Source organism: Microcaecilia unicolor, chromosome 11 (assembly GCF_901765095.1).
Source record: "Microcaecilia unicolor chromosome 11, aMicUni1.1, whole genome shotgun sequence".
NCBI classification, from domain to species: domain Eukaryota; kingdom Metazoa; phylum Chordata; class Amphibia; order Gymnophiona; family Siphonopidae; genus Microcaecilia; species Microcaecilia unicolor.
In genome coordinates, this window is record NC_044041.1 from 54,580,192 (window position 1) to 54,601,191 (window position 21,000).

Below are 21,000 nucleotides of genomic sequence, written 5' to 3' on the forward strand. Positions count from 1 at the left end.
TCCCCCAATGCAGGAGATAGGCATCTGACGCTAGTCTGTTGTGGGCCTGAAGTCTGGAACTGAATTGAGGGACTTTGTGATTGATCTGAGTGACAAAAAGATCCACCGAGGGGGTGCCCCATGCTTGGAAGATCTTGTGGACAACGCCCATATTTAGCGACCACTCATGAGGTTGCATGATCCTGCTCAACCTGTTGGCCAGACAGTTGTTTACACCTGCCACATACGTGGCTAGGAGAAACATGCCGTAATGGCGCACCCAAAGCCACATCCGAATGGCTTCCTGACACAGCGGTTGAGATCCGGTGCCCCCCAGCTTGTTGGTGTAATACACAGCAACTCGATTGTCTGTCTGAATCAGAATGATTTGGTTGGACAGCCGATCTCTGAAAGCCTTGAGAGCATTCCAGATCGCTCGTAATTCCAGGAGGTTGATTTGAAGACCCTTTTCCGGAAAAGACCAAGCTTCTTGAGTGCGAAGCCCATCTACATGAGCTCCCCACCCTAGGAGTGATGCATCCGTTGTCAAGACTTGTTGTGGTTGAGGAATTTGGAAAGGACGTCCCAAGGTCAAATTGGATCGAATGGTCCACCACTGAAGGAAACTGCAAAAGTCGGTGGAGAGATGGATCACATCCTCTAGATCCCCTGTGGCCTGGCACCACTGGGAAGCTAGGGTCCATTGAGCTGATCTCATATGTAGGCTTGCCATGGGAGTTACATGAACTGTGGAGGCCATGTGTCCTAAGAGTCTCAACATCTGCCGAGCTGTGATCTGTTGAGATGCTCAAGCCATGGACACGAGGGCCAGGAGATTGTCTGCCCTTGCCAGGGGAAGATAAGCTTGAGACATCCGTGTGTCCAACAGAGCTCCAATAAACTCCAATTTTTGAACCGGGACAAGATGGGACTTGGGATAATTGATCACGAACCCCAGTAGCTCTAGCACTCGTATAGTCATCCGCATGGACTGTAAAGCGCCTGCCTCCAAGGTGCTCTTCATCAGCCAATCGTCGAGATAAGGGAACACATGCACTCCCAGTCTGCGTAGCGATGGTGCGACAACAGCCAGGCACTTTGTGAAAACCTTGGGCGCAGACGCAAGGCCAAAGGGCAGTACAAAGTACTGAAAGTGCTGCGTTCCCAACCGAAATCGAAGATACTTCCTGTGAGCTGGGAGTATCGAGATGTGGGTATAGGCATCCTTTAAGTCCAGAGAGCATAGCCAATCATTTTCCTGAATCATGGGAAGAAGGGTGCCGAGGAAAACCATCCTGAACTTTTCTCGGACTAGGAATTTGTTCACGGCCCTTAGGTCTAGGATGGGACGCATCCCCCCTGTTTTCTTTTGCACAAGGAAGTACCTGGAATAGAATCCCAGCCCTTCTTCCCCTGGTGGAACGGGCTCGACCACACTGGCCTTTAGAAGGGCAGAGAGTTCCTCTACAAGTACCTGCCTGTGCTGGGAGCTGTAGGACTGAGCTCCTGGTGGACAATTTGGAGGCATGGATACCAGATTGAGAGTATATCGTAACCAGACTATTTGAAGAACCCACCGGTCGGAGGTTATAAGAGGCCACCTTTGGTGAAAAAATATTAACCTCCTTCCAACCAGTAAGTCGTCCGGAACGGACACTTGCACTATCGTTATGCTGCACTGGAGCCAGTCAAAGCCCATCCCTTGCTTTTGTTGGGAGCCGCAGGGGCCTTAGGCGCACGCTGTTGACGAGAACGAGCGCGCTGGGACTGAGCCTGGGTAGGCTGCCGAGAAGCAGGAGTGTACCTACGCCTATTATAGGAATAGGGAGCACTCCTCTTCCCTCCAAAAAACCTCCTGGATGAGGAGGTGGTAACAGAAGACGCCCGGCGGGAGAGAGAATCCATAGCATCATTGTGCTTTGTGATCTGATCGACCACATCCTCTACCTTTTCACCAAAAAGGTTATCCCCCCCGGCAAGGAACATCTGTCATTCGCTGCTGGATCTTATGATCCAGGTCAGAGACACGCAGCCATGACAGTCTGCACATCACTATACCTTGAGCAACTATTCAGGATGTCACATCAAAAGTGTCGTAAGTACCCCTGGCCAGGAATTTTCGACACGCCTTCTGCTGCCTGACCACCTGGTGAAAAGGTTCGGCGAGCTCCGGAGGAAGCGCTTCGACCAAACTAGACAGTTGCCTCACTGAGTTCCGCAAGTGGATGCTCGTGTAGAGCTGGTATGTCTGAATTTTGGCTGCGAGCATAGCAGCCTGATACGTCTTCCTCCCAAAAGAATCCAAGGCCCTAGGCTCTCTGCCTGGGGGCGCCGAGGCATAGTCTCTAGTACTCTTGGCTCTCTTGAGAGCAGAATCCACCACCATGGAATCGTGAGGTAGTTGAGACTTCACCATTACCGGCTCTCCATGGACTCTGTACTGGGACTCAGCTTTTTTGGGGATCACTGGATTAGAGAGAGGGAACAACCAGTTTCACATAAGAACTTCCCTGTGTTATGCAAAGGAGCCATTGCAACCTCTGTAGGTAGAGAAGGATAATCCAAGACCTCGAACATCTCAAACCTGGGCTCATCCACAACCTCCATAGGGAAGGGAATATCCTTACACACTTCCCGAACAAAGGAGGAAAAAGAAAGACTCTCAGGCGGAGACATCCTTCTCTCAATGGGCAGAGTAGGATCAGAGGGGACTCCATAGGACTCTTCTTCAGAAAAGTATCTGGGATCTTCCTCTTCCCCCCACGAATGCTCATCCTCGGTATCGGACCAAAGCTCTCTAAGAGCAGCCTGAACCCGAGCCTGTCTCGACATCAAGGAACGACGACCTCAAGGGGGATATTGAGAAGTCGACCCCTGCCTGGACTGTGGCGAAGCTTCCTTTGCCGACGTCGAAGGAGAGTCGACCCAGGTGGCAGGCGACGCCGATGCCGCAAGCGGCCCCGAGGTCGGGGACCTCACCACAGGCAAAGGACCAGATGCCGCTTCAACTGACGGTGCGGGAGGCGCAAGCACCTCTGGTACCAAAGTAGACTGGCGCAGCAATCCCTTCAAAAGTTCTGGAACGACCCTGATGCACTCGTCGAGAGCCTCCATCGCAAAAGGCTGCGGGGCCGGTGGCAAAATCTGTGGGGGCTCGAGAGCCGGTACCAGGCTGCCAGAAGACCGACACATCGGCACCTCCTGTATAGAGGATGAGTGGTCCTCCCGGCGCCAGCGCTTCTCGGGTGCCAAATCCCTTGGCTCCCCGGAGCTCTCGGTACTGCGCATGGAAGGAGATCGATGACGGTGCTTCTTAGCCTTTGCTCGACGCCCATCATCGAGACTCCTCGGGGCCGGGTCCGACGAAGGTCGGTCCCGGGGGGGGGGCCTGCATAGCAGTAGGCCTCGAGACAGGTGGAGACCCACTCGATGCCTCGCTGCTCCCAGTGCAATATGGTCGTTCGGCAGCCATTACCTGTGCTCTCAAGTCGATGTTTCCCTCGACGTCGACTCAGTACCAATGCAGACGTCGAAGGACCGGACCGATCAGCAAAAAGTTTTTCTTGTTTTTTCATCAAAGGACACCAGCTGGTAGATGATCGGGCCCAAGGCACTGGAGACACCACACGTGGGGGTCAGTACCCGAGATGGTCCGGTTGCACCGAGTACAACGCTTGAAGCCGCTGGGTGTCCTCGATGACATGGATGGAAAAACGGCGGCTGCAAAATTAAAGCACGCGATTGTGCCAATTAAAAAGGCACAAAAAGGGAAAACAAAAGATGGCCGCGGCGAAAAGAAAGAAAACAAACTTAATGAGAAAACTAAGAGAAATAAGGGTAAAGCAATTATTTTATTTATTTATTTTTTTAATTTTGTTGAAACAAGAAACAAAAAGAAAGAGAAAAAGAAGTGGTAACGCACAGACTCTTTCCTGGGCAGAAAGGGACACAGCAAAAAAAACGTGTCACCTCAGATGTGGAGAAAAGATAACTGAGGCCCTTACTCATGCGACAGGCGGGAAACCAGTCTGCACATGCGCGGTGCGCGCCAGAAGACTCTGGAAGATTTTTGATTTTTGCTGGCAAAACTTCCGATCCTGGGCTGACGTGGACATCAAACCAAGTGTGAGAACAAGCAGCCTGCTTGTCCTCTGAGAAAATAAAGACCACATATTAAAAATCCTCTTATAATAATAATTAGGAAGGTAAAAGTATCAGAAGTTGTCCGATACTCTTCTAGTAACTGAAGGTTTGTGGATGGTGGTTTGTCTTCACAGCACACAACTTATTGATAAATTCCAGGGAATGGTCAATATGGGATCTTGAATAGACCTCCCAGTTCCACAGAAGACAAAAAATGGCTCTGCTATGGAATTTTATTTCATTATGTTGATTGCATTGTTTTACTACATTGTTTTTAGATTATTTTGTATTGGATTTTAGTTTTTATTCTTATTTCTGTACTCTGCCTAGAATCCTTTAGGTACAAGCAGATAAGTGCCAAATTAAATTAAATCAGATATATATAGATATAGATATAAATGCTCTTCATTCAAGTAAAAATTATGGTTTGTAAGCTAGACAAGAAAAAGATGAGTAGAACAGGCCTTTCCAAACCTGTCCTGAGAATGCCACACTCAGTTGGGTTTTCAGGATATCCACAATAAATATACATGTGATAAAGCTTGCATATAATGGGTCTTAAAATATATAAAAATTTTCTCTCATGGATATTTATACCACTCTTCCAAGATAGCATTATATATAACTGCCTTTATGTGGTTGGCATTGTGGCAAACTTCAGACTGCCTTGTTTGTGATGTCAGTGTTTAATCATGAACAGTGCAACATACATACAGTGGTGGGTGTGGCTCTGGTTGCCTTGATGGGCAGACTGGATGGATCTTGCAGGTCTATACCTGCTATCATTTATTATGTTATAGTGGATAACTTGAAAACCTGACTAGTGGTGAGGGACAGATATAAAAAGTCCTGGGAGTCTTTTCAAAGTTGGATTAAAGAACTTTTTACAACATATAAAGAACAATTGATGATGGGACAAGTGTGTTAAGCCTGTTCTTCTATTTTGTGCCAATAGGAAAAGTGCTTGGTACACAGGTCCCAATTTGTCTTGTAAAACTGAAGTTTGGTAAATATGTGTACACTCTAGAGGGCACATAGTAAGCTTCTTACATTTCTGACTCATTAAATAAAATGATGAGTATAAAATATTAAACGTTAGAAATATCATCCTGAAATGTCACTCTTCCTTCACAAACTTGGAAAGAAGGCCTAAAGCTGGTACCATTTATTCTATATTGTAACAGATTTTGAATTCAAGTTAACATGTTTTAATGATCTAGTTTTTTTTTCTTTAACAAACTATAGTTTTGTGAAGTACCAGGAAAAAAAATAATTCTTCATTCTGTAGTTTTGCTCACAAATCCCCAACAGTTGCTTAGTCTGGAAAATCAGCCTGAGACCAGCCTGCTTATTTTCGAAGGAGAAGGGAGGCCATCTTCTGACACAAATCGGGAGATGGCCAGCCTTCTCCTAAAGCCGGCCAAAACGGTATAATTGAAAGCCGATTTTGGCCGGTTTCAACTGCTTTCCGTCGCAAGGCCAGCCAAAGTTCAAGGGGGCGTGTCGGCAGTGTACCAAAGGAGGGACAGGGGCGTGGTTAAGAGATGGCCAGTCTCGGCCGGTAATGGAAAAAAGAAGGCCGGCCTTGACGAGCATTTGGCCGGTTTTACTTGGTCATTTTTTTCCATGACCAAGCCTCAAAAAGGTGCCCAAACTGACTAGATGACCACCGGAGGGAATTGGGGATGACCTCCCCTTACTCCCCCCCAGTGTTCACCAACCCCCTCCCACCCTCAAAAAAATACTTTAAAAACATTTTTTGCCAGACTCAAATGTCATACCCAGCTCCATCATAGCACTATGCAGGTCCCTGGAGCAGTTTTTAGTGGGTACTGCAGTGCACTTCAGGCAGGCGGGCCCAGCCCCCCCCCCCCCAGCTGTTACAGTTGTGGTGGTAAATGGGAGCCCTCCAGAACCTACCCGAAACCCTCTGTACCCACATGTAGGTGTCCCCTGTTACCCTATAAGGGCTATGATAGTGTTGTACAGTTGTGGGTAGTGGGTTTTGGGGGGCTCAGCATACAAGGTAAGGGACCTATGTACCTGGGAGCAATTTAGGAAGTCCACTGCAGTGCCCCCTAGGGTGCCTGGTTGGTGTCCTGGCATGTGAGGGGGGACCAGTGCACTACAAATGCTGGCTCCTCCCACGACCAAATGTCTTGGACTTGGCCGGTTTTGAGATGGCCGCCATTAGTTTTCATTATCGGTGAAAACCAATGGCGGCCATCTCTAACGCCGGCAATCTCTAAGAGATTTGGCCGGCCCTGACTGTATTACCGAAATGAAAGATGGGCAGCCATCTTGTTTCGATAATACGGCTGGGTACGCCGCTTTACGGGGCCGTCATTAGAGATGTCTGCCCATGTTTGATTATGCCCTTCCAGAGTGTCTAGCATCTCCAAACAGAAATATTCCATGTTAAACTCATGTGCATAGGATATGACTTTACTAACAATCTATTTACCATACCTCTGCCTTTTAAATTCTTCTCTTTCGTGGGTTGCAGGTAGTTTGTCAAGGCTGCCATCTTGCCTCTTTTATTGATTCCCAGCCATGTGCCTCCTCTTCCCAGCTCCATATCCAGACCTACAGCAAACAAAGTGGGAAGTAAATATGAAATTAGCTATAATTACCTTCTTTTTAAAAAAATTATTTGAAAATAATCATCCAAATAAAGCACTTGAATAGAAGATAAGTACAGGTGAAGGTTTAACGGTTTTTATTATTATTATTATTATTTGTTACATTTGTAGCCGAAAAAAACACAATAAATTGTGGGATATGAATATTAATCACGGAGGGGGAGAGGACCTCAGACTCGAGCCAATTTCTGATCGATAAGATCATAACAATATAGTCACGTTAATGTAATCACTGGTCCTCTAACACCGACCTCCTCCTGGATGTTTCATTCATGCGCTTTTTCCTTTACGTGACTAACAGCTTGTTGGGTTTGTACCACAGTCTGGTGTTGCTGGGTCCTCTTTCCCTGATGAAGCCCCAGTTGGCGAAACGGGACCATTGGGGAGGCCCGTAATTAAAGCAGCAAATAAGCTAAGTAGCTGTGGTTTTTGTTGTTTAGCTGTGACAGATGGCATTTATAGGCATTGGATGCTAGAAGCACATGAATGAAACATCCAGGAGGAGGCCGGTGTTAGAGGACCAGTGATTACATTAACGTGACTATATTGTTATGATCTTATCGATCAGAAATTGGCACGAATCTGAGGTCCTCTCCCCCTCCGTGATTAATATTCATATCCCACAATTTATTGTGTTTTTTTCCGCTACTTTTGAGCTGTTATTTCATATAATCGAGCAGCGTTGCTCCCAAAGCTTTTACAAAGTACCACATGTGGTACATGTATGGTACGTACAGTTGGGGGGAACTTAGAGAGGAAAAGGGGGAAGAAGTTTCAGGATCAAAAGAAACCCAACATCTAACAACTAAACAACAAGTCTAGACAAAGACATCAAGTGGTTACATAACAGTGAGCAAGCATAATAGACTAATAAGCAAAAACATCTTACAGCAAGAACTGAGTGTCACTGAGCTACATTGTGTGTGTCTGCAAGTGTGAGGCAGGGTGTTATGGAGGGACGACGACCCTTGAGTGCGGGGGGAGAGGGTGGGGTCCTCTACGTTCGGAGGCATGTCGTGACGGGAGGGGGGAGATTATGTATGATTTTTACTCCGATTCGGGAGGGAGTCTTTTGGTGGAGGAGTGGGAGGTCCGAAGTCTTATAGTAGAGGTCGGGTGTCTGAAATCGGATGAGAGTGTCTGTTGCCGGGGGAAGTGGTCCAGTGGCATCTCGGGAGGGGCGAGTGTCAGAGCACGGGGGGGGGAGGGGCTGTTTTCGAGTATGTTTGCGAGGTTTTCTGTGCTTTACCGGCACTGTTCTTCTCAGCGGTTGTGTACCATTGACATTCAGGCACGCTGTTTGGGGCGTGTTGCTTTCTTGTGGTTGGTTAGTGTCGCTGGTGACGTACCAGGAAGTTCCGACGTCATTTCATCAGACGGAGAGCACGAATGGCTCAAGGTTTTTGTGCCACGGAGTCAGCTTCAGAACGTTGGAGATGCTTTTTATTATATAGGATGTGATTTACGGAAATCAAACCAAGCCCCGCAGTTTAAAAAAAATTAACAGTCCTCCAGCTATCATAAGGAGTCAGAAGGAAAATTAGAACTATAATTGACATAATAAGGGACATAACCTCAAGGACAGTTCCAATGTTTTACAACAGGAAGCACTTATGAAGTTGGCACAATGCTGGAAAAACCATGAAGATCAGATGCAAATTATCAAGTAGAGGATCCCATGTTTCCCTTGCTTTCAACAGACTGTTGCTTGAGTTGATTACTCCGCTCCAGGATACGCTGCCATTGTGGGACCGGGAATTAAAGAGCAGAAAATTGCGGTATCTCCGGTTCAAGCTCTTTCCATAGGCCCATCTTACAGAGGACAGTGCAGGCCTCCAAGGTGGCTTTTATTCTATGTATCTTCCCGCTGATGGAAGAAGAGAGGGCAAAAGGAAAGAGCCATTTATAACAAATCCCCTCTCTCCTTAACAAAATAGTAATATCTTTGAAAACTCAACATTTTCATGGTACAATTCAATCTGTGCTCCTTGATATTTTATTGGGCCTCCTTTACGCATGTATAAAACCACCTGCTCCTTCAGCACATAACAGTGGAAGCGCAATATGATGTCCCAGGGTCTGTTGTTTCTTGGGGACCTAATGCTCTGTGTACTCTGTCCAGGAGGAAGGTGAAGAACCCAACTTCAAAATCTGGTGACAAATGTCCTGTATAATTAGTCCACTATCCTCATTGTCGTCAGATTCTGGTACACAACAGAATCGCAAGCTTTGGTGCCATGCCTGATTCTCCAAAATCATCAATCTTTTCATGCTAGGCATCCATGAAAGCTACTGTTGTATCAAATCAGGTCACAGCTTCTCTTAATTTAATATCACGTTCTTCCAGTTGCTGCTCTGTGCCCTCTACACAGGTTCTCGAATCTTCTAGGTCTCTGCGCAGGTCCTATATCAAGGTCTTTAATATGTGCTGCTGAGTCTCTTTGCGGTGCACACCTTCAAGTCTTGAAGCATAACCTGCAGGTCTTGCTTCATACCACAAGTTCCAGCCAACTCAGTGCGACTGGTGGCAAGAAAATATTGCTTTATTTCGCTGGTCTTCTCTTTAGACATCAAGGTTGGACAAGGGTGCTACCCTGCATCTAAGATGTTTCAAATTCTGACAAATCTTGGAGGACACTCGTCAAAATTTCACCTTAATACACAGGGCTTGGTCGGAGATCCAGAGTTAACCTGCTATCTTATCTATGACATCACCGGAACTCTGTATTATCTTTAAATACAATTTCTGGCATGGATAGCTCCCTTACATCTTCCTCAGTGAAGCAAAGAATTAATTCAATCTCTCCACTATAGCCAGTGCTCCTTTTATTCCTTGAAGATCTAATGGTCTGACTAACTTCCTCAAAGGTTTTCTGCTTCTAATGTGGCTTAAAAAGTTATTATAGATTTTTGCCACTAGGGCAAGCTTCTTTTCAAATTCTCTTTAGCCGTCTTTCTCAATTGTTTGCTTCTAACTTGCCAGTGCCTGTGCTGTTTTCTCTACCTCCATCTGCTGGTGGCAAGGGATAACACCCGCTGGTTCCAAACAGTGTAAGCTGACACTAAGAAATATCACTTAAAACACCACATACAGTTAGCCACATACTTCCAAGTATAGTTCTCCCCTAAAGCAATGTAATGAGCTGTTAATTTTTAAATACAAGAAAAGTCAATTACAGAAAACATTTCAAGAAGAGTCAATCACCCCAATCACTACACTACAAATTGAACAGGAATGATGAAGTAAGTGGTTTATTAACTGTTCATGGTAGATGTTTTTAATATGTATGTTTTGCTTTGCAAACCATTTAGAAATAATCTGTGGAACAGACAGCATACGAGAACAATGGAATGAAAACAAATATGAACATTTTCTCTTTAGAATGCCACAGAACTCAAATGTCAATTCTCAATTAGTCTATGCTGTGCATCTTAATAGGTGGAAATTCAAGTACCAAATGCCCACAAGCACCATGGGATTTTCAGACATTCTAGAAAATTAAAGGTTCTTCTTTAATAACATACATACCACTGAGGATCTCATTGTTGGTGCCCCAGAAATCTGCTGGCTTTGATGGCCTGTTATAGTATTCATCCCGATTTGACGCTAAGATGAGCCTGAAAGGCAAGGAGGAATTAAACTGTTCTCAGTATAAGCACAAGCTTACTGCCAGGATTTGCTAGTACAAGAAGCTCTACCACGACTAATATATTAATTTTAGGTAGCCCTTCAATCAGAAGTGTTTTCCTATTCTCATAACAACCAAAAGTGTCCTTTATACAGGAAGGCAAGAATCTAAGCCACTGTAACAAAAATGCTTACTAAATGCAATCTCCATTGGGAAGAGAGAGAGAAGACACGGGGGCACATGGAGGAGACAGAGAGAGAGAGAAGACACAGGGGGGGCACATGGAGAGAAAGAATGGGTGAAGGTACAGGGGGCACATAGAGAGACAGAGAGAAAATAAGTGAAGGCACAGGATGGCATATGGGGGGGGGGGAGGAGAGAGAGAGAGAGAGAATGGGTGAAGGAAAAGGGGGGCACATGAGAGAGAGAATGGGTGAAGTCTCCCTCCAAAGCACAGTACCTGTTCAATGGCTAGTGAGATAGCTGAAGCCCTGCCAGCTGAAGAAATCCGCTGCCTTGAGTCACCCCCTTGTACTGCCTCAGGAGTGAGGAAATCAACAGGGTGCCTTCAGCTACCAACACTTGCAATCCCCAATCATGCTCAGTTCATGTATGAACCGAGCATGCTTGGGGAGTAGCGGCATGAGCAGCTGGGGGCACCCGCTGACTCCCTCACTCCTGAGGCAGCACAAGGAAGAAGGGGGACGCTTTGGCAGTGGATTTCTTAAGTGGCTTTGGCATCCCCACCAACAAAGGTATATCTAATGTGGGAGTGGGGGGGAGGAAATGTGTGCCTCCCTCCTCCCCCCATGAACAGCTGCCTATGCCCCGATTTTAATCGAAATGCAGCCCTAATCCTTTTCACTCTGAACTGTAATATAACAAAAGCCATGTTATATGAATTGGGGTCTCTTTAAAGAATATTCTGGTTCTGATGAACACTGCATCTGTTATTTGTAACTTGGTTTGATTTGTGTCAATAAAAATGCTTAAATAAATCCTTTTCACTCCTAAATTCAGACAGTGAGTAAAATAAGTTAAGTTTACCTCCATCCATGTGGGCCAACTTCTAACAAGAACGTGAATTTTTCTAATTCATCTGTGAGAGGAAATGAGAACTCTACAGTTCAAAGTAACACACTAAAGTGTTTGGGAGGTGCAAATAAAAAAAAAAAACTTTTTATGAAAGTCAGCTGGTTTTTCACTTCTATGGGATCTTGCTTGCTGCCAGTATTGTGGACTACATACAATAAACAAATTTTTCTTTGGATACCATAGGCTCGATGGCAAATGAAACGAATAAGCCTCACCAGCAAAACACAGCAATCAAAGTTTCGAAAAAAGTGCCCCATTTTGGCTTTTGGTTTCATAGATACTAACATTTGTTTGTAAAGGTGGTTCTGTATAGTAGAAATCTGCTCTTACTTGAGAGTCTTTGCAGACAGCAATATTTTTGCACAAGATGCTATCTGTCAATTTATAGCTTCTAAAGCTACAAGCGTGAAATACCTGCAGCTGCCAAGCTCACAAGGAATTTATTTTATCTGTCGTGCAGATGGCTAGAATCAGACATTTGTTCAAACACAAAATATAGGCTGACCTTTGGCTTTCCCGGCATTAGAAGCTAATGACTGGCAAAGACCAAATCCATGTTCAAAGGGTATCAGAAGAGGATGACTGATCAAACTGCTGGAGCAGCATTATGCTTCGCTCAGGGGTGAATCATAGTAGCTTAGCTTTTGCCAAATATGAAAATGCAGTTCTTGGTGCCAGCCTCCCACATTGTATGGCTATCCAGCGTTCTTCTGCACTAGGCACCGGCACTATGCCTGTCACTTGGCATAGAAAGACCTATTTAATATTGCAGTCAGGTAGGGGATTAAATCCTTTCCTGTAAAGCATTGCTCTCTACTTCTTCACAAGTGGCTCTCATTTGGAAATGATCACAGACAGCCACTTCTTCATCAAAAGTATTACTTAACATGCCAGTCAGACGATACAATTCATGTGCATAGGTCATGTGGCATTTTATTTCATATTGTTCTTCCAGGGGCTGGGGCTGAGTTAGTGGAGAGGGACGTTGAAAGAGGTGTCAAATCTGATTGGCTGGATGCCCCCTGTGCTTTCTTATTTCAGCTTTTTCTTCTAATAATAGGTACGTTTTTTCCCCTCAGATATCCATTTTTCCTACTGTTAAAGAAAATCTGCAGACAGTGTGATCTAAGGCTGCCAGGTTCTAGAGACAGCAATACAAAAAATACCAAAATCACCTTAGTGGGAAAAATCCACAATTCCAGGAATAACATGTATAGAATGTTTGTACGTTTGGGAAGCTTGCCAGGTGCCCTTGGCCTGGATTGGCCGCTGTCGTGGACAGGATGCTGGGCTCGATGGACCCTTGGTCTTTTCCCAGTGTGGCATTATTTATGTACTTATGGTGGTTCTGTTGTCTGACCTTTATGCTTCTTCACATTTATTTGATACAACCCAAATCTTAGAAAATCTAAGTGATTTCCAAAATCAAACATGAAATAATCTAAAAATTTAGGAGAAGACCAGATGAGGAATGCTATACCAGGAAGTCTAGGTTACAGAGTAAATATAAAAATAGAGAGACAAAAGGAGGGAAGGTGGTACAAACACAAGTCAATAGCTTATCACAGAACGCCGAGCCGTAGAGACCAAGGCCTCCAAAGAGGAGGAGATAGCATGCTTTATCTGTAGAAAATGCTGAACTGAAATAATAGATGTCTCCGAAAAGACATGAAGAAAAATATAGAGGTTTACGTTTAAGCTAAGTGCAATTTTGATTAATATTTCCAGTTAAGTCTTGAATGAACAGTTTAAAAAAATTAAAATTATGGATCAATGAGGAATACGTGCCCACCATAGAAAATGCCTGGCTCATACTATAGCCTGAATGGTGGTGACACGGTTATCTGATAGATCCTACATCTAGATATCCCTTGAAGATTGTATGAATAAGGTGATAAATATATATAGGGAGTTGGGTAATGATATAGAGATTGGAACTGAAATAATAATCATTTAAAAAACAATTCAAATTTTCTATAAAAACATTTCTAAAATGTGTATATATAAAGACAAATTTTTCCAACAGGAAGATACCAGAACACTAAAGCAGGAACGTCTGGTGCAATCCAGACAAATTTAATAGTGAAATGGAAAAACAAAAAGGTTATGCTACGAGGAGCAAAGTGACTGTGTAAGCATATGGGATAGTGGCTGATTGAACAAAACGTGATGAACATTGGCAAGGAGAAATAGATATTGTCTGCTAATTTTCTTTCCTTTAGTCCCACCAGACCAGTCCAGTACCTGTGGGTTGTGCCCATCAACCAGCAGATAGAGATAGAATAGAGAGCTGTGAGCTCTGCACTATAAGGGCACTGTGCATCCTTAGCTCCTCAGTATTTCTCTGTCCAGCAGATGGTGATGGGCGAATCACGAGCTGGCTTGTTTGAGTCCACTTCTGGGCCAGATGAAGAACTGGGTCTGAGCAGAAAGCTGCTGCTAGTGAGTTTCTGGCCTTGCTAAAGGGACTATAATTGGAGGAGTCAGTGTCTCCCCTCCCCCATCACAACTTCAATTTTCTTTCCTTCTGCTATGGGCCAGGTAAACTTCCCTATTTAATAGTGTCTCTCCTTTTATAAAGGGCTGAAGAGAAGCTACTAAGGCCACTGTGCACCAGAAGGAAGACAGGAGTTAAACAAGCCAGTCTTACTTTTCTTTCTTATCTCAGTGTGACAGTGGCTTTACAAAACTGTGATGACAGAAGATAATGGTTTGTAATTCATGGACACGTGGTGGTAAGAGGCCGAGACTATCTTCCATAAAGACACAACAAGAGATTCCTCCCTACCACAACAATGCATATGTTGCCATGTTGGATTCTGAGAGACAAAGATTGCTTTTTTGATATTTATAAATAAAGGACATTATCAAATCAGGACTTTAGCATGAAGCATGGTTTTAAACCCCCATGCACCCAAACTGGCAGTCAGTTGAATGTTCCTGGCTGTGAATACCATCCTCAGGCTCTTGATATATAAACCTGCACGGTCTATTGACTGCCTATGCTTATGTCCATCTGTCTGTACAGATAGTCAGTGCCAGCTCACAACTTGGTTAGTCCATAGGTGCCAAATACAAGGAGTTTAGATGAAGAGCCTACATAATCCTAAAAGTGCCAACACTTTGCTGAACTAATATCACTGCATCAGAATCACACAACTCCTCTTTTTTGGATTTTAGTCACACCTTTTCAGTAGTAACTCAAGGTAAATTACTTACTATATCTGAATGTATTTCTCTGTCCCCAGAGGGCTTACAATCTAAGTTTGTAGCTGAGGCAATGAAAGGTTAAGTGACCTGACTACAGTTGCAAAGGATTAAGTGGGGAAAGCAGGATTTAAACACTGGCTTCCTTGTTTCTCAGCCTGCTACCTACGTTCCTGTGCCTGATCTGCTGAACGCCTATTCCTACCCATCTACTTAGCACTCTTCTACTGTCATCCCTTCTGTCTGTCATATCCTCAATCTTTCACTTTCCACTGCAACTGTTCCTGATTAGGGGCGTATCTGGACTCCGGCGGTGGGGGGGGGGGGGGGCAGAGCCAGAGGGAGGGGCACATTTCCCCCCCCCCCCCGCCATTGCCAGACCCACCCCCGCCACCAACGACTCTCTCCACCCCCCCCCCCCCGCCTCCGCTTACCTTTGCTGGCGGGGGACCCCAACCCCCGCCAGTCGAGGTCCGCTTCCACCTGCCGCTGCCTTTAAAAATATTTTTTCAGCTGGCGGGGGACCCCAACCCCCGCCAGCCGACCCAAGGTCTTTAAAGTTCTTCTCTTCTTCGTCCTTCATGGCCGTGCTGCTGTTGAAAGCTGTTGAATCCAGTTCAGAGTCTGACGTCGCAGCACGTTGTGCACGTACAATGTGCTGCGACGTGAGACTCCGAACTGGATTCAACAGCTTTCAACAGCAGCACGGCCACGGAGGACGAAGAAGAGAAGAACTTTAAAGACCTCGGGTCGGCTGGCGGGGGTTGGGGTCCCCCGACAGCTGAAGAAATATTTTTAAAGGCAGCGGCAGGTGGAAGTGGACATCAGCTGGCGGGGGTTGGGGTCGCCAGCCAGCAAAGGTAAGCAACGGCAGCGGGGGAGGGTTGACGGCGGTAGGGGGGTCTAGGGCGAAATTTGCGGGGGCCCAGGCCCCTGTGGCCCCACGCAGATACGCCCCTGTTCCTGATGCCTTCAAACATGCCATAGTTAAACCATTCCTCAAAAAAACCTTCACTGGACCCAACCTGTTCTTCTATCAACCCATCTCCCTCCTCCCTTTCCTATCCAAGATACTGGAATGTGCTGTTTACCGCCATTTTGTTGACTTTCTTTCATCTCAAACTTATTCTTGATCCACTTCAATCTGGCTTTCGCCCTCTTCACTCAACAGAAACAGCCCGTGCTAAAATCTCCAATGACCTGCTCTTGGCCAGATCGAAAGGTCTCTATTCTATCCTAATCCTTCTTGATCTATCTGCTGCTTTTGACACTGTTGATCACTGCCTACTCCTGTCCTCATTTGGATTTCAAGATTCTGTTCTTTCCTGGGTTTCTTCTTATCTCTCGCATCACACTTTTAGTGTATACTGTGGTGGATCCTCCTCCACTTCTATCCCACTATCAGTTGGTGTACCTCAGGGCTCTGTCTTGGGACCTCTTCTTTTTTCTATCTATACTTCTTCCCTTGGTGCTCTGATCACATCTCATGGTTTTCAGTATCACCTTTATGCTGATGACTCCCAGATCTACCTCTCCACACTAGAAATCTCAGCAGGAATCCAGGCCCAAGTATCAGCTTGACTGTCTGACATTGCTGCCTGGATGTCTCACTGCCATCTGAAACCAAACATAACCAAGACTGAGCTTCTTGTCTTTCCCCCTAAACCCACCTCCCCTCTTCGCCCATTCTCTGTGGAGAACACTCTCATCCTCCCTGTCTCATCAGCTCATAACCTTGGGGTTATCTTTGACTCCTCTCTCTCTTTCTCTGCACATATCCAACAGACTGCTAAAACCTGTCATTTCTTTCTCTAAAAGATCACCAAAATTTGTCCTTTCCTTTCTGAGCACACTGCCAAAACCCTTATCCGCACCTTTTGTTTAGACTATTGCAACTTGCTTCTCATAGGTCTCCCACTAAGCTATCTTTCTCCCCTTCAATCTGTTCAAAATTCTGCTGCACGACTTATATTCCGCCAGTGTCACTATGCTCATATTAGCCCTCTCCTCAAGTCACTTCATTGGCTCCCTATCCATTTCCACATACAGTTCAAACTCCTCTTATTGATTTACAAGTGCATTCACTCTGCAGCTCCTCAATACCTCTCCATTCTTATCTCTCCCTACACTCCTCCCCAGGAACTCTGTTCATCTGGTAAATCTCTCTTATCTGTACCCTTCTCTTCCACTGCCAACTACAGACTGTTCCTTTTATCTTGCTGCACCATATGCCTGGAATAGACTTACTGAGACAGTACATCAAGCTCCATCTCTGGCCATCTTCAAATCTAGGCTAAAAGCCCACCTTTTTGATGCTGCTGCTTTTAACTCTTAACCCCTATTCACTTCTACAGTACCCTTGCGTTTTATCTTTCCCACCTTACTAATTCCCTTATCCCTTATTTGTCTGTCATGATTAGATTGTAAGCTCTTTCGAGCAGGGATTGTCTCTTCATGTTCAAGTGTACAGCGCTGCGTACGTCTACTAGCACTATAGAAATGATAAGTAGTAGTAGCTACACTAACCAGTAGGTTACTCCAGTGGTTCGCAACCCAGTCCTTGAAAAAACTAATTGGCTGGGTATGCCCCAAGATATCCACAACTCATATGCATGAGACAGATTTGCACACCAACGAGGCAGTGCATGCAAATCTCTTTTATGCATATTCCTTATAGGTTAAACTGAAAACTTGGCTGGCTGGTGTACCCCAAGTTGAGAAGCATTCTTCCATTATGACACTATATAGATTGCTTTTTTTTCAAAGCACCACACACGCACACCAGCAGACACCACAGGGAAAAAAAAAGTAACGTACTGGTCTCAGTCATAAAACTCATTAGTACCTGTAAGCATTTTTGGAAACAGGGCGTGGATCAAACTTGAAAAAAATGATGCACATGGCAGCTTCTCTGGTGCCTTCAAAATAGCAATGCAGGATTCAAATGCGACAGCCTGTGGATAAACAAATACACATCCAGATATGAATTGCTGGTCTGTGATTTACTAAGTATCATCTTCTTCCATTATAACAACAGTGAGATTACTAAATGCTAGACAGGTCTCAATGAGCCTTATTTATGTAAAGCAAGTGGATGCCTTCTTACAGTTTTATAATGTTTAAAACTCAACAGGTAGAAGTTTTTAAATTAAGGTCCCCCCCCACCCCCAAGCAAAAGGGGGCAGGGATTTGGAACAGTTACTCAGCTGGAATTTATGCTAATGTTTAAAACCAGGGAATTTAATCCACTATTTTCAAAAAGAAAATACTGGCAATAAGTGAATAGTTTCATCAACAGGACCTATTATGTGGGCACTTTTCTTTCTCATTTCGCTCTGCATTTTAGTGCCCCTTTTTCATTCTTAACAAGTCTGGCAGGTGATACATATGCCTGAAATGGACAGGATTTTTAATGCTTTAAGAGTGTAGCAGACCAGCAGCTCTTTAAACTAGTAGATTCGTTTGAGAACAAACTAATCAGACTACATCTAGTTGGCCAGAAATAGGAGTGCTCTAGGGTTCAGCTCTTTCACCTGTTTTGCTTAACATCTATATGTTATCTTTATGTAAGCTTCTAAAAGGTTTGAGTATCTTACCAGCTTTATGTCGACAACATCCAGTTCTTTTTTCCCACTGAGAAATCTGTTACAGAGGCATCTGATTGCCTGTGTCTTTTTTTGTCAACAGTGAAGAGTTTGACGTCAGCCAATAGATTAAAACTTAATATGGCTAAGACTCAAATAATAAATTTGTCAGATAGATCTGATTTATCTTTTCCTGTACAAATTGATTTGGAAGGTTCAATGATTGATGTTAAATGAGAACTGAAATATCTTGGGGTACTCCTGGACTCTTTCAGGCCATGTCTGGGACCTGGTCAGATGAATTTTCTTTAAAATAAAACTTTTGAGTAGATTAAGGGCCTATTTGTCAGAGGATAGCTTTAGGTCCATTAGTTTTGCTCATATCACTCCACTATCCGACAACTGTAATGCTTTGATTATGGGAGCTTCGGTTACCCTGTTGCATCCTCTTTAGATGGCGCAAAATGCTTTATCAAGGAAAGTGACCAGAACAGCTAGATTCGACCATATCACCCCAGTTTGGATGAAACTCCATTGGCTGCCAGTTAAATGGCGCTCACAATTTAATATTGTGACACTAATTTATAAGTGTCTGAGCAATGAGGCTCCAGCTAGTTAGAACATAAGAGTAGCCATACTAGGTCAGACCAATGTTCCATCTAGCCCACTATCCAAAAAGGTCCCTTCACTCAGAAGTGATTTTTTTATCTGTCTGGGGAGCATACATAGAGTATATCTCTATCAGCGCGTAGATTCTCTGATACCCTTCAAAATCACACTAAGGAGTCTTGAACCCTTGGAGGGGGGCTTGGGGAGCTGTTGGGTGGGGTATATCATAGCAAGTTGTTTTACCTGGAGGTCTAAGAGTCAAGACCTTGGACTGTACCATGTATTTCTTTGCTGTAAACTAATGCATATGGCAGATGTGGGATACTTGAGGGTTGGGGGGAGGAGTTCTTATCTATGTAACACATAACAGGTGTATTTGCTTTATATTAATAAACTAGTAAACAAAGGCCCGTTTCTGAGAGCAATGAAACGGGCACTAGCAAGGGTTTCATGGTAGTGTGTATGTTTGGGAGAGTGTGTGTGTGAGTGACTGTGTGAGAGAGAGACAGACAGCGTGAATGCGGTAGTGTGTGTGTGTGAGAATGAGAGTGTGTGGCTGGGTTCCCCCTCTTTCCTTTTCCCCCCGTGTTCCCTCCCCACCCCGTCATTCCCCTCCTTTCCTCCCCTCCCCTGCCTGAGGGTGGTGAGTCCCATTCCCTCAGCCTTTCAGGGTCATCCGTCGCCTTGTGTTGTTCAATCTGGCTCCCTCCCTGCTGCCACTACCAGCATGATGCATCTGGCTCCCTCCCTTCTTCCCTTGCACCATGTTGAGGCTGGTTGGCTGGCTCCCTGAGAAGTTGAAGCTGGCTGCCTGCTCGCCTGCCTCCCTCTGACCTTTTGGATGTCTCCGTTTCAGGGGGAAGATGTGTTTGTTTTTTGCAGCAGCGGGGTCATGTTGTTTGTGAGTGTTGTGTGTGGCGGGGGGAGGGGGCAGGACCGTCATCCGCGCCGCTGTTGTTCCTTGGGGTGGGGGGGGGGGGGTCCGACGTGGTTCTGGCGGCGGGTGGCTCATTTCTGGTGAGGGGCAGGAGCGACACGGTTTGTTAGCCCTGCATGGCTCGTCACGGTTTTACCTGTTGTTTCCGTTGTCGTAGCTCTGTGTGGGTGGCGGTTTTCGTGCCTCGCCCTCGATGTCATCGCGCTTTGACGCGAGGGCGGAGCTACAGTGTGGAAATCCGGAGTTTGTGGCCTGAGTAGAACGTTGGAGGTGAGAATCTGCTCCGCCCTCAACGTCATAACGTTTGACGCGAGGGCGGGGCCCAGAGACTGTGATTTTCATGGCTTCAGAGCTTCGAACATACGAACCTTGGCTTCAGTGACGTCAGACAATAGAACGTTGAGGGTGAGCTTTATATATATAGATGAGTTTATAAATAAATAAGATAGAGGGTAGGGGTGGGGTGGGAATAAAATTGTTAAAAGTCTGATTTTGGACTATCTTTTTATCTTTACTGTATACATTTTGACATTTAGATCTCTGTATACTCATATTGTTGAATGTGTTTACTTTGAATTGGCATCAATAAAAATGAAACAAACAAGTTGTTACTTGATGTACCTACTATAAATTATATACGATTGGAAGATCATAGATTGAGAATGCTTTATGTGGAAGGCGCGAGGCTGTGAAATCAGCTCCTAGATCAAATTCACCTATTGAAGAACAGTGGTCAATTTAGAAAATATGTGAAGTCATTCCTTTTTAGGAAGGCCTTTGGTATAGATCTGGAGGCTTAGGGATGTTTGCTACCTGTGATTTTTGTTTGTTTTGCTGGAAAAGCAAGCGATGTTATGAGGGCTACCCATCGATTAAAACTCTTAATCGCACGGGCACCCACGATTAAAACTTTGATCATATACTTGATCGCATAAAGTGTCCCCCTCACATTTTCACCTGTATAGTGCAAAATATAGACTGCAAATGTCAATTCTCAAAACTGACATATTGTACTTCAGTTACTAAACTGAAAATAAAATCATTTTTCTTACCTTTGTTGTCCAGTGATTTTATTTTTCTAATCATCTTATTCCCTGTCTCTGGTTCTGTTCCTCTGTCTGCGCTCAGAACTTTAGTTTCAGGGCCTCCTCTCGCCTCACTATTTCTTTTCTCTC

The 21,000-nt window shown here is 44.9% G+C and overlaps 1 protein-coding gene across 2 annotated transcripts in view; it reads right to left on the reverse strand.

The window, feature by feature from the left end:
- The window catches only part of TANGO2 (transport and golgi organization 2 homolog), a 193,561-nt gene that overhangs the window by 95,086 nt on the left and 77,475 nt on the right, over window positions 1-21,000 (reverse strand). For both annotated transcript variants that reach the window (XM_030219097.1, XM_030219098.1), the window contains exons 2-4: window positions 17,541-17,649; window positions 10,294-10,382; window positions 6,592-6,708 (exon numbers count right to left, since the gene is read on the reverse strand). In XM_030219097.1, coding sequence (XP_030074957.1) covers window positions 6,592-6,708; window positions 10,294-10,382; window positions 17,541-17,596 — 262 coding nt within the window. In that variant the 5' untranslated portion in view covers window positions 17,597-17,649. The remainder of the gene's footprint in view (window positions 1-6,591; window positions 6,709-10,293; window positions 10,383-17,540; window positions 17,650-21,000) is intronic.